This window comes from Neomonachus schauinslandi, chromosome 5 (assembly GCF_002201575.2).
Source record: "Neomonachus schauinslandi chromosome 5, ASM220157v2, whole genome shotgun sequence".
In the NCBI taxonomy this organism is placed as follows: Eukaryota; Metazoa; Chordata; class Mammalia; order Carnivora; family Phocidae; genus Neomonachus; species Neomonachus schauinslandi.
Genome location: NC_058407.1, coordinates 27,620,242 through 27,634,993, shown reverse-complemented (window position 1 = coordinate 27,634,993; position 14,752 = coordinate 27,620,242). Strand labels below are relative to the sequence as shown.

The 14,752-nt window shown below is 37.6% G+C and overlaps 1 protein-coding gene across 2 annotated transcripts in view; it reads right to left on the bottom strand.

The window, feature by feature from the left end:
• EEA1 (early endosome antigen 1) overlaps positions 1-14,752 on the bottom strand; it is a 127,748-nt gene that overhangs the window by 56,045 nt on the left and 56,951 nt on the right. For both annotated transcript variants that reach the window (XM_021687326.1, XM_044915358.1), the window contains exon 11: positions 712-1,050. In XM_021687326.1, the coding sequence (XP_021543001.1) occupies positions 712-1,050 (339 nt within the window). The remainder of the gene's footprint in view (positions 1-711; positions 1,051-14,752) is intronic.

Sequence of the window (14,752 nt, the reverse complement as noted above, 5' to 3'; positions counted from 1 at the left end):
AGCCGAAGGCAGTCGCTTAACCAACTGAGCCACCCAGGCGCCCAGGACTAATTTATTTTTTTCTTTTAAAATATAGATATTTTTAGGGCGCCTGGGTGGCTCAGTCGTTAAGCGTCTGCCTTCGGCTCAGGTCATGATCCCAGGGTCCTGGGATCAAGTCCCACATCGGGCTCCCTGCTCAGCGGGAAGCCTGCTTCTCCCTCTCCCACTCCCCCTGCTTGTGTTCCTGTTCTCGCTGTCTCTCTCTGTCATATAAATAAATAAAATCTAAAAAAAAATATATATATATATAGATATTTTTATATTATTGGTTTAACCATTATATTTTGAAAATTTAGTAACAAAAAAAGAAAAACGATAAGAATTTCTAAATTAAAGAATGATCAACAATTTGAATTAATTACAATTAACTAATACGTGCTGAGTACCTACCATGTGCCAGGTACCATCCTAAGCAATTTATAGGTACTAATTTATAAACACTTCACAGCAATACTATATGAGGGGTGCTAAGATTTCTTTCTCATTAAGGAAAATTGAAATGAAATTAAAGGAAATGAAATCTGACTCAAAACTGCTGGTTGTGAAAATTAAGAGCTAATTTTTTTAAATGACAATATTTTTTTAATGAACTATATTATAATCAAATAACTATCAAGCACACTAAGAAACCATAGAAGGAAAACAATAAATAAAAGGAACATCTCTTACTTGATTAACTTCACTTTGGAGTTGTAACCCGTGCTGGTCTTTTTCTTCTCTCTGCTGTTGCAGCTGTTTAAACTCAGCCTTAAGATGCTGGTACTTGGTCTCCACTTCTGATAATTCTTCTTTGAGCTTTTGTGTAGCTTCTCCCTTTTCACCTAGTTCTGCCTGTATTCTCTGCAGGGAGCTTTCAGATGCAGATAATCTTGACTGCAGCTGTTGACAATCTAAGTCTTTTTGATGAAGGCTTGCTTGTATATTCTTTTTACTCACACATTCTTCATTATGTTTCTCCTCTAACTGAGTAAACTCCAGTTCTTTCTTCAGTAACTTTTCAGACAAGTTCTGAAATATCAATGTAAAAATTTCCTTTGCTAATATTTATAATTATTCAAATTATTCAATCTTTACAGCAGTACCATCAAAATTAGTCAAAATTACAATATAAAAACAGTGAACATATTCTAGCCAAAAAGGATTAAATTATATCCTAACTTATTTTATTATTGGCCCACTTGACTAAGCTCTACTAATATAATTTAAGAATTACCAACAAAATTTTGACACAAAATGAAACACTAAAATCTAGTAGATTCTTCAGGGTATGCAACATATTTATAGTCTCCCATTTGAGTTAAACACTAAAACTACCTTCTATCATCAAAAATTATTTTGAATGGGCGCCTGGGTGGCTGTTGGTTAAGTGACTGCCTTCGGCTCAGGTCATGATTCTGGAGTCCCAGGATCAAGTCCCGCATTGGGCTGCCTGACCCTCCTCCCTCCTCTCATGCTATCATTCTCTCTCAATAAATAAAAACCTTTTTAAAAAATTATTTTCAATAACAAAATACAATGGCAATTCTGATTTGGGGTATTGTAATTTCATAGTTGATAAGACCTTTAGCATAACAATACTATTCACTGCTCTAGTATGCAGATGCTATGATTCTGTATTTTTGCTCCTCTTGATAAAGACTATTTTTAAGAGTCACAAGGTTAAGATTAACTCAAATTTCTTTCTAGCTGTGTAAAAACAGTGATTTAAAAATAATTTACCTGCCTCATATTTTGTTATTTTACTCAATGAATTATCAAGTACAAAATATAAAAATGACACTTCCAATCAAAGATCTGGACCAACCAGTCTAATCAAATGTCAAAATCTGGTTTCAGTGGAACTGTTACAATTAATAGTGAATATTTTAAGTCAACATACTTACACATAACACATGGATCAGAACTTTGACTCAATTCTATAAGATAGATAGCTAGGATAGGAAGCCACTATAAGCATCTGACGACTCAATCTGTGGACATTTATTATACCTATTCCATCCCTTCATCATATTTACCCTTATTTTTGTACATATATAAGTTTTTCTTTCTTTAAAATTTTGGGAGGCAGTTTCTTCTAACAGACCAAAATACGCTCAAAATCTAGTGTGTGGCATTGATCTATTCACCAGCCTGATCATATCTGATCAAATTCTTTTTTTTTTCTTCTCTTTTTCTTTTTCTTTTTTTTTTTTCTTTTTTCTTTCTTTCCCTTTCTTTTCCCCCAGTTTCTTCTGATTTGTTTAGTGTATATTTTTCTGGGGCATTGTTACCCTGTTACCATTTTGTTCTCTCATTCATCTATTCTCCTCTGGACAAAATGACAAGACGGAAAAAATCACCTCAAAAAAAAAGAACAAGAGGCAGTACCTACTGCCAAGGGACCTAATCAATACGGACATTAGTAAGATGTAGGAACCAGAGTTCAGAATGACGATTATAAAGATACTAGCTGGGCTTGAAAAAAGCATGGAAGATACTAGAGAAACCCTTTCTGGAGAAATAAAAGAACTAAAATCTAACCAAGTCGAAACCAAAAAGGCTATTGATGAGGTGCAATCAAAAATGGAGCCTCTAACTGCTAGAATAAATGAGGCAGAAGAGAGAATTAGTGATATAGAAGACCAAATGATGGAGAATAAAGAAGCTGAGAAAAAGAGAGATAACTACTGGATCACAAGGGCAGAATTCGAGAGATAAGTGACACTATAAGATGAAACAATATTAGAATAATTGGGATCCCAGAAGAAGAAGAAAGAGAGAGAGGGGCAGAAGGTATACTGGAGCAAATTACAGCAGAGAACTTCCCTAATTTGGGGAAGGAAACAGGCATCAAAATTCAGGAAGCACAGAGAACTCCCCTCAAAATCAATAAAAATAGGTCAACACCCGACATCTAACAGTAAAACTTACAAGTCTCAGAGACAGAGAAAATCCTGAAAGCAGCTCGGGACAAAAGGTCTGTAACCTACAATGGTAGAAACATTAGATTGGCAACAGAACTATCCACAGAGACCTGGCAGGCCAGGAAAGACTGGAACGATATATTCAGAGCACTAAATGAGAAAAATATACAGCCAAGAATACTATATCCAGCTAGGCTGTCATTGAAAATAGAAGGAGAGATAAAAAGCTTCCAGGACAAACAAAAACTAAAGGAATTTGCAAACATGAAACCAGCCCTACAGGAAATATTGAAAGGGGTCCTCTAAGCAAAGAGAGAGCCTAAAAGTAACATAGACCAAAAAGGAACACAGACAATATACAGTAACAGCCACCTTACAGGCAATACAATGACACTAAATTCATATCTTTCAATAGTTACCCTGAATATAAATGGGCTAAATGCCCCAATCAAAAGACACAGGGTATCAGATTGGATAAAAAAACAAAACCCATCGATATGCTGTCTGCAAGAGACTCATTTTAGAACCAAAGACACCCCCAGATTGAGAGCGAGGGACTGGAAAACAATTTACCATGCTAATGGACACCAAAAGAAAGCTGGGGAGGCAATCCTTATATGAGACAAATTAGATTTTAAACCAAAGACTATAATAAGAGATGAGGAAGGACACTATACCTACTTAAAGGGTCTATCCAACAAGAAGATATAACAATTTTAAATATCTATGCCCCTAACATGGGAGGAGCCAATTATATCAGCCAATTAATAACAAAATCAAAGAAACACATTGACAACAATACAATAATAGTAGGGGACTTTAACATCCCTCTCACTGAAACGGACAGATCATCTAAGCAAAAGATCAGCAAGGAAATAAAGACTTTAAATGACACACTGGACCAAATGGACTTCACAGATATATTCAGAACATTCCATCCCAAAGCAACAGAATACACATTCTTCTCTAGTGCCCATGGAACATTCTCCAGAATAGATCACATCCTAGGTCACAAATCAGGTCTCAACCGGTACCAAAAGATCGGGATCATTCCCTGCATATTTTTGGACCACAATGTTTTGAAACTAGAACTCAATCACAAGAGGAAAGTGGAAAGAACTCAAATACCTGGAGGCTAAAGAGCATCCTACTAAAGAATGAATGGGTCAACCAGGAAATTAAAGAAGAATTTAAAAAATTCACAGAAACAAATGAAAATGAAAATGTAACTGTTCAAAATCTTTGGGATGCAGCAAAGGCGGTCCTAAGAGGAAAGTATACAGCAATACAAGCCTTTCTCAAGAAACAAGAAAGGTTGCAGGGTGCCTGGGAGGCTCAGTTGGTTAAGCGTCTGCGTTCGGCTCGGGTCATGACCTCAGGGTCCTGTGATTGAGCCCCACATGAGGCTCCCTCAGCAGGGAGCCTGCTTCTCCTTCTCCCCACTGCTTGTGCTCTCTCTCTCGCTGTCTCTCTCTCTCTCTCTCAAATAAATGAAGTCTTTAAAAAAAAAAAAAAAGAAACAAGAAAGGTATCAAATACACAACCTAACCCTACACCTAAAGGAGCTAGAGAAAGAACAGCAAATAAAGCCTAAGCCCAGCAGGAGAAGAGAAATAATAAATATCAGAGCAGAAATCAATGAACCAGAAACCAAAAGAACAGTAGAACAGATCAACGAAACTAGGAGCTGGTTCTTTGAAAGAATTAATAAGATTGATAAACCCCTGGCCAGACTTATCAAAAGGAAAAGAGAAATGACCCAAATCAACAAAATCATGAATGAAAGAGGAGAGATCACAACCAACACCAAAGAAATACAAACAAGTTTAAGAACATATTACAAGCAACTATATGCCAGCAAATTAGATAATCTGGAAGAAATAGATGCATTCCTAGAGATGTATCAACTACCAAAACTGAACCAGGAAGAAACAGAAAACCTGAACAGACCTATAACCACTAAGGAAATTGAAGCAATAATCAAAAACCTCCCAACAAACAAGAGCCCAGGGCTAGATGGCTTCCCAGGGGAATTCTACCAAACATTTAAAGAAGAATTAATACCTATTCTTCTGAAACTGTTCCAAAAAATAGAAATGGAAGGAAAACTTCCAAACTCGTTTTATGAGGCCAGCATTACCTTGATCGCAAAAATCAGACAAAGACCCCATCAAAAAGGAAAATTACAGACCAATATTCCTGATGAACATGGATACAAAAATTCTCACCAAAATACTAGTCAATAGGATCCAACAATACATTAAAAGGATTATTCACCACGACCAAGTGGGATTTATCCCTGGGCTGCAAGGTTGGTTCAACATCCGCAAATCAATCAATGTGACACAATACATTAATAAAAGAAAGAACAAGAACCATATGATCCTCTTAATAGATGCAGAAGAAGCATTTGACAAAATACAGCATCCTTTCTTGATCAAAACTCTTCAGAGTATAGGGATAGAGGGTACATACCTTAATATCATAAAAGCCATCTATGAAAACCCCACAGCGAATATCATTCTCAATGGGGAAAAACTGAGAGCTTTCCCCCTAAGATCAGGAACATGGCAGAGATGTCCACTATCACCACTGCTAGTCAGCATAGTCCTAGAAGTCCTAGCCACAGCAATCAGACAACAAAAAGAAATAAAAGGCATCCAAATCGGCAGAGAAGAAGTCAAACTCTTACTCTTTGCAGATGATATGATACTTTATGTGGAAAACCCAAAAGACTCCACCGCGAAACTGCAAGAACTCATACAGGAATTCAGTAAAGTGGCAGGATATAAAATCAATGCACAGAAATCAGTGGCATTTCTATACACCAACTACAAGACAGAAGAAAGAGAGATTAAGGAGTCGATCCCATTTACAACTGCATCCAAAACTGTAAGATACCTTGGAATAAACCTAACCAAAAAGGCAAAGAATCTGTACTCAGAAAACTATAAAATACTCATGAAAGAAATTGAGGAAGACACAAAGAAATGGAAAAACGTTCCATGCTCATGGATTGGAAGAACAAATATTGTGAAGATGTCAATGCTACCTAGAGCAATCTACACATTCAGTGCAATCCCCATCAAAATACCATCCACTTTTTTCAAAGAAATGGAACAAATAATCCTAAAATTTGTATGGAACCAGAAAAGACCCCGAACAGCCAGAGGAATGTTGAAAAAGAAAAGCAAAGCTGGTGGCATCACAATTCCAGACTTCAAGCTCTATTACAAAGCTGTCCTCATCAAGACAGTATGGTACTGGCACAAAAACAGATACATCGATTAATGGAACAGAATAGAGAGCCCAAAAATGGACCCTCAACTCTATGGTCAACTAATCTTCGACAAAGCAGGAAAGAATGTCCAATGGAAAAAAGACAGTCTCTTCAACAAATGGTGTTGGGAAAACTGGACAGCCACATGCAGAAGAATGAAACTGGACCATTTCCTTACACCACACACAAAAATAGACTCAAAATGGTTGGAAGACCTAAATGTGAGACAGGACCATCAAAATCCTAGAGGAGAACACAAGCAGTAACCTCTTTGACCTCAGCCGCAGCAACTTCTTTCCTAGAAACATCGCCAAAGGCTAGGGAAGCAAGGGCAAAAATGAACTCTTGGGACTTCATAAAGATAAAAAGCTTTTGCACAGCAAAGGAAACAGTCAACAAAATCAAAGACAACCGACAGAATGGGAAAAGATATTTGCAAATGACATATCAGATAAAGGGCTAGTATCCAAAATCTATAAAGAACTTCTCAAATTCAACACCCAAAGAACAAATAATCCAATCAAGAAATGGGCAGAAGACATGAACAGACATTTTTCCAAAGAAGACATCCAAATGGCCAACAGACACATGAAAAAGTGCTCAACATCCCTTGGCATCAGGCAAATCCAAATCAAAACCTCAATGAGATACCACGTCACACCAGTCAGAATGGCTAAAATTAACAAGTCAGGAAACGACAGATGTTGGTGAGGATGCCCAGAAAGGGGAACCCTCCTACACTGTTGGTGGGAATGCAAGCTGGTGCAGCCACTCTGGAAAACAGAATGGAGGTTCTTCAAAAAGTTAAAAATAGAGCTACCCTATGACCTAGCAATTGCACTACTGGGTATTTACCCCAAAGATACAAATGGAGTGATCCGAAGGGGTACATGCACCCCAATGTTTATAGCAGCAATGTCCACAATAGCCAAACTATGTAAAAAGCCAAGATGTCCATCGACAGATGAATGGATAAAGAAGATGTGGCATATATATATATATATACACACACATACATACACACACACACACACACACACACAAACAGAATATTATGCAGCTACCAAAAAAAAACCGAAATCTTGCCATTTGATAACGACGTGGATGGAACCAGAGGGTATTATGCTAAGCAAAATAAGTCAATCAGAGAAAGATGTATCATATGACCTCACTGATATGAGGAATTCTTAATCTCAGGAAACAAACTGAGGGTTGCTGGAGTGGTAGGTGGTGGGAGGAATGGGGTGGCTGGGTGATAGACACTGGGGAGGGTATGTGCTATGGTGAGCGCTGTGAATTGTGCAAGACTGTTGAATCACAGACCTGTACCTCTGAAACAAATAATACATTAGATGTTAAAAAAAAAAAAAGAAGAAGAAGATAGTAGGAAGGGAAAAATGAAGCGGGCGGGGCACCTGGGTGGCTCAGTCGTTAAGCAGCTGCTTTCGGCTCAGGTCATGATCCCAGGGTCCTGGGATCGAGCCCCGCATCGGGCTCCCTGCTCCGTGGAAAGCATGCTTCTCCCTCTCCCAATCCCCCTGCTTGTGTTCCCTCTCTCGCTGTGTCTCTCTGTCAAATAAATAAATAAAATCTTTAAAAAAAAAAAAAAGAAAAGAAAAGAAAAATGAAGGGGGGGAAATCGGAGGGGGAGACGAACCATGAGAAACTACGGACTCTGAAAAACAAACTGAGGGTTCTAGAGGGGAGGGGGGTGGGGGGATGGGTTAGCCCGGTGATGGGTATTAAAGAGGGCACATATTGAATGGAGCACTGGGTGTTATATGCAAACAATGAATCATGGAACACTACATCAAAAACTAATGATGTAATGTATGGTGATTAACATAATAAAATTTAAAAAAAAAGTTTAAGGCTAGTAATGAGTTAATGAGTCTTCTTTTCCACAGGCTAAGAGTGTTACCAAGTATTCCCACCAGTTTAGACACAAATGATGCCCCAGTCAGTTTCAACCTTTAAGAAATAAGGTGCAAAACAACTGTAGACTCTTTAAAATTCACTTGTCCTAAAAAATTAATCACAATCTACCTGGCTTTATGGCACACATGAGAGATAATTAAATTTTCTTTAAAAGAACCTAAACCACTTTCTTTCTCATTAAAACCTAATCCGGAGTGCCTGGGTGGCTCAGTCATTAAGCGTCTGCCTTCAGCTCAGGTCATGATCTCAGGGTCCTGGGATCGAGCGCCGCATCAGGCTCCCTGCTCTGCGGGAAGCCTGCTTCTCCCTCTCCCACTCCCCCTGCTTGTGTTCCCTCTCTCGCTGTGTCTCTCTCTGTCAAATAAATAAATAAAATCTTAAAAAAAAAAAAAAGACTTAATCCACTCACGCTACGTAATTTCTATATGCAGAAGGCTAACTGTATTTAGTACTACAAATTTTCATTCTTATTATGGTCTTCCCATGAAATCTGAAGCAAGATAGTATAGTGAATACATGGTTTTTTTGAAGATTGACTAAAGTACAGTTAAAGTCACTACAGAAAATAATAATTGTACTTTCACTTCTCCATATTAATTCTTACAACAAAACATGAGCTACATTATCATCCCTATTCTCCAGATGAGGAAGCTAAAGCCTGAAAGAACCTGATATGACTTGGCCAAATGGCAGAGTCATGTATTATGATGATTCCAAGTCCAATAAATATTCACAACACAATTTAGACACTGAGTCAATTCATGCTCCCCCCAAAATACCCTATTCAAGTATAAATTCTAAAATGATTGTGAAGGGGCACCTGAGTGGCTCAGTTAAGGGTCCAACTGTTGGTTTCAGCTCACATCATGATCTCAGAGTCGTGGGATCAAGCCCCGTGTCACACTCTGCGCTGGGTATGGAGCCTGCTTAAGATTCTCTCCCTTCGGGCGCCTGGGTGGCTCAGATGGTTAAGCGGCTGCCTTCGGCTCAGGTCATGATCCCAGGGTCCTGGGATCGAGTCCCGCATCGGGCTCCCTGCTAGGCGGGGAGCCTGCTTCTCCCTCTGCCTCTGTGTGTCTCTCTCTCTCTCTCTGACTCTCATGAATAAATAAATAAAATATTTTAAAAAAAAAAAAGATTCTCTCCCTTCATCTCCCTCTGCCCCTCTCCTTCTCCCTCTCTCTCTCTCTCAAAAATAATAAAATTAAAAATTTTTTAAAAATTATTGTTAAGCCTAACTCATAACATTATTATCATTTGGGTAAGCAAAATTCCTTCCTTTCAAATGTCCAGTCCTCTTGATTTCCTCACCCATTGTTCATTCCATAGATTATCTTACAGAGACAATTTCCCTGTATCAGACTCCATTTTTCACTTGTTACTTGCCCAGGTAATGAGAATGAATGCAAAAAGATGGCTTTTTTTTTTTAATGCTTGCTAGCTTACAAAGTAGTTTCAGGGATCTCATCTTATTTGTTTTTCAAAAGAGCCTGGGGAGAAAGAACAAACTGAACTACTTACTACCACTTTCCAACATCTCATATTCTTTTGTGCTCTTACATGTTCTCATGCTTTTTGCATATCGAGCTCTCAAAATGAATTGCCATTAACCCCTCTGCTATGTGAAATGTTCCTTAGCATCCCTGAAGACTAAGCGAAAAAGTTATGTCTTCTACAAAAGCCTTTCCTGATTGACTAGGCAGTAAGTTAGGAAAACTTCCACCTTGGTCTTGACCCAAACCTGTATCGCATTTACCAAATAAAAACAAAAACAACAAACACTGAGGTGCTTACGAAAAGGCAGACACTGGTCTAAGCACTTAAACAGAAAAAACAAAAATTTATTTAAGACACATATCACTCCTAAGAGGCAAATGGGTAAAACAGTATCTCTTAGCAGAAGAGGAAACAAACTTGGGAGAGGCTGTCACAGTCAGTCAGTGGCAAAGCTGGACTTAAACATGACTTTGACCACTGTACTACACTGTTCCTCAATGTGCCATTTTGCAATACAGTGGTAATCCACAGCAACAGAACTGCTAGCCCTATCTGGCTCTTGCTTTGGACTGTGAGCACCTGAATACTAGGACTGTTGGAAAGGGAAAAGTAATAAAGGATGGAAAAGGGGTGAGAGGTGAAACCCAAAAAATCACTCAGTCTCTTACAATGACCTATACTAGTCGCTTTAAATAAACATATGATTTGCTCAGAATTTATATAAAAAGTTAATTAAACTGAGTTACAGAATTGTGTTTAAATGTCAGAGTATGATTCTTATTAGAAACTAAGAAGGAAGTTCCTTCAATATCCCCTTTTGTTTTTAAGTTTTCAAAAAGCAGTAATTACAAAACATTGATCTAATACTGAAGATTTTGGCATTAGCACAAAAGCAATTATTTTTGCCATTCGTTATGTATTAAAATATTATCTATCCACCTTGATGCTGCTATGGCCCACAAAAATTGCCCAAGGCATTTTATGTAATGGCCTTCATAAGACCATATGCAAAGATTTCCAAATTCAAAACACGTGGATATAACTGTCAACAATTATGGTTTGCCAAGGACATGGGGTGAGGAGGGGTGGGAGAGGCAGACAGCAAGGATAATAAGAAAAGGATGCATGTCTGTGCTTATTTTAACTGGTGAGCAAATCCTAAACAAGAAAACATTTTGGAAAAAAAATTGTGAAGTCTTACACTTATGTAAGGGTTATTAAGATTAGTAGAAGATTCTATTATTCCTTAATCAATAATATTCCAGTTTTAACACACTAAATCATCTTGATTCTATATATTATTCATCAAATAGCCATAATACTTCCTTTAATAATGTGTGTGTGTGTGTGTGTACATATATACAATCTGTGCTTCATTATCTGACTACACATTTCAGGCTATCCATGTCAAATCATGCCCTTTATTAATAGTTTAATGTTTTAAAATTACATAAAAAATGACACTGATCATAAACATCCACATCATATACATATCCTGGTCAGTTTCCAAAAAGGAGAATGTCAACCCTGATCTCAAAGGAATTAAAAATCAAACTGAGGGACAAAGATAAAACTATATTGTATGTAAATGTTTTCTACATATAGCTTGAGAGGAGAAAAAAGGTGGAGGGAGGGTAGACAGGTTTTCATAAGCCAGGGAGAAGATCAAGTCAGCATCAAGAATTGACAGAGAGGGGCACCTGGGTGGCTCAGTCGGTTAAGCGTCTGCCTTCAGCTCAGGTTATGATCCCAGGGTCCTGGGATTGAGGCCTGCTTCTCCCTCCTGCCTGCTACTGCTCTCTCTCTCCCTATCTCTGTCTCTCTCAAACAGATAAAATCTTTAAAAAAAAAAAAAAAAGAAGAAGAATTGACAGAGAAATGGACAATAGTAAACAGGTATAAATACTTTGGAAAATTATTTGAGGTAACCTACTAAATTTGAACACATGTGTAGCCTACAACCCAGCAATTTCATTTGGGATTACATAACAGAGAAATTCTTGCACAAATGCATGAGATTTATACATGAATGTTCATAGCTGCAATATTTGTAATAGCAAGGAGAAATAAAATCTATGTGAAAGAGCAGGAAGTATGCACAGATCACTTCTGCTGGATACCAAAGAATAATATAATTGTCACATGGAAGAGCATTAATGGTATTGAATTACAAGCTGAGCTAGTTGCTTTTTTTCATGAAACATTTTTTTTTTTTAAAGATTTTGTTTATTTGAGAGAGAGAGAATGAGAGAGAGAGAACACATGAGAGGGGATAGGGTCAGAGGACAAAGCAGACTCCCTGCCGAGCAGGGAGCCCGATGCGGGACTCGACCCAGGGACTCCAGGATCATGACCTGAGCCGAAGGCAGTCGCTTAACCAACTGAGCCACCCAGGCACCCACATCATTTTTACTGGAAAGAATAACAGACAAACCATGACTATTCAGACTTGGGTAGGAAAGAACCTGTCACTTAAGAGAACAGAACTGATACTATTTGTTTCCAATAATAAAACTGAGCTTTCAAATGAAGCTTAGACTTTTAGAAAACTTGTATCCATCACCATGAGCTTGACACTTTCTCATACTTAAGGTCTATTCTGAGATTGATGTGATATTGACAAATGATACTTGTTTTTATATTGTACAATGAAATCTGTCAATATTTGGAAGATCTGCACAACCAATATTTTCCACATGATTAACGCATGATGTTATAAAATCATGCACAGGAAAGATACACTCAAAAGGCAAGAAAAACTAATAAATTTAATGTTACAAGTATAAAAATAGCATTGATAGATATGGTTTCAGATTCAGATTCTCTGTTGTAACTAACTTTTGAGAAACTATGCCTTATCTAGTTTTGGTATAATATCAAATAAAAATAGCTATAATTATCTGAAAAGGTTAAGACCCCCCTTTCCAACTACACGCCTGTATAAGACTGAATTTTCTTCATACCCTTCAACCATATCACAACAGATGAAATGTAAAAGCAGATATGAGAATCCATCTGTCCAAATATTAAGCTAGACATTAAAGAGGTTTGCAAAATATAAAACATCACCACTATTTTTTGTTTTGGAAAAATACAGTCATTTTTCCTAAGAAATGGTATTTATGTTAATATTTAATAATGTTTTTAAAACAAATACATACATATTTTTTAAATTTATGTTTCAATCTCTAATATACTAAGTACCCATAGATACAATCCAAAAAAATAAAACCTCTTTGGGGTCCATAACAATTTTGAGAGTATGCAGCATTCCTGAGAGGAAGACGTTTGAGAACTGTTGGCCAATGTCACAAGCAACAAATTACCCTAAAACTTTGCAGGTTAAAATTTTATCTATTATCTCACACAACTTCTGAGGGTCAGGAAGCCAGAAACAGCTTAGCTGATAGTTCTACATCAGGGTTTCTCAAGACATTGTAGTAAGCTGTGAGCCAGAGCTATAGTCTCTGACGACTTGACAAGAATTGGAGGATGTGCTCCAAGTTCATTCACCTGGCTGTTGACTGGAGGCTCGATATTTACAGCCAATTTTACTTGTCTCTTTTTCCCCCTCTACCATGTTCTTTTCTTTGGTTTTCCCTTTGTTATATCTCACTAAAATAGCAGGTTCAATTTATTAAAAAGCAAAGCCAACAAATTCACCATACTGTTCAATAAAAGGGTTTAATGACTCCCTACTCCCCCACCACCAAAAAAGTAAAGACATGGAAGAAAAGTACTAACCAATACCTAACCTGCCCCCAAACTAAATATCATCTGTTGCTCATCTATAAAGAAAGAAGGTGGGAAATATTAACATTACAAAATACAAAATAAAGAACAAAGCTGAAGGTCTCATACTCTCTGATTTCAAAACTTATTAAAAGCTACGGTTCTCCAAACAGTGAGGTACTGGCATAAAGACAGACATACAGACCAATGGTATAAGTACAGAGAGCCCATAAATAAACACTCACATACATGGTCAAATGATTTTTAACAAGGGTGCCAAGAGCATGGGAAAGGAAAGTCTTTTCAACAAATGGTGCAGGAGAAAACTATCCATATGCAAAAGAATGAAACTAAATCCTTACCTTACGCTATTAAAAAATTAAGTCAAAATGAATCAAAGACCAAAACATAAGACCTAAAACTATAAAACTATTAGAAGAAAACATAGGGGGAAAGTTTCATGGCATTGGATTTGTCAATGATTTCTTAAATATGACACCAAAAGCAAAAAGAGATAAAATGGACTACATCAAATAAAAAACTCGGTGCATCAAAAGTGTGATTGTTATTTATAATAAAAAATATACATTGGGTTTTTATCCCCATTTCTGGAAGAGCTCCAAAAACCCTTGGAATTTCCTAAGTGATAAGAGCAATGAAAATGTCTTTTGTTTATTCATAACTAGCCCCTTTCAACCACCAATGAGTTTATGTTAATGAGGTGATTTTTAAAAAGACCCTAAGGATGGGGGCTGCTGTCCATTGCAATCAATCAGGATTAAAGGGTTAGAACTTTCAACCCGACCCCCCCATCAGTCCCCCTGCCAACCATCTCAGGAAGGGGAGAGGAGCTGGAGGTGGAGTTAATCAACAATGGCCAATAATTTATCAATCATGCCTAAGTAAGGAGGCCTCCTTAAAAAACCCAAAGGGACAGGGTATGGAGAGATTCTAGGTTGGTGAACACATAGAAAGCACCCAGAGAGCACAGAAGCTCCATGCCCTTTCCCACACATCTTACCCTATGAATCTCTTCCATCTGGCTACTCTTGAATTATAATCTTTTAAAATAAACCAGTAATCTGGTAAGTAAAATGTTTTCCTGTGTTTTGTGAGTCACTCTAGCAAATTAATCGAATCTAAGGCAAGGGTTGTGGGAGCCTCCTATTTACAGCCATTTGGTACAAAGTACAGGTAACAAGCTGGACTTTCAATTGGTGTTAGCAGGGGGGTGCGGGAACAGTCTTGTGGGACTAATCCCTTAAACTGTGGGATCTGACACTATCTCCAAGTAAATGGTGTCACAATTGAGTTACATTGTATGACACCAGCTGGTGTCACAGAACTGTTGTTGTGTGGA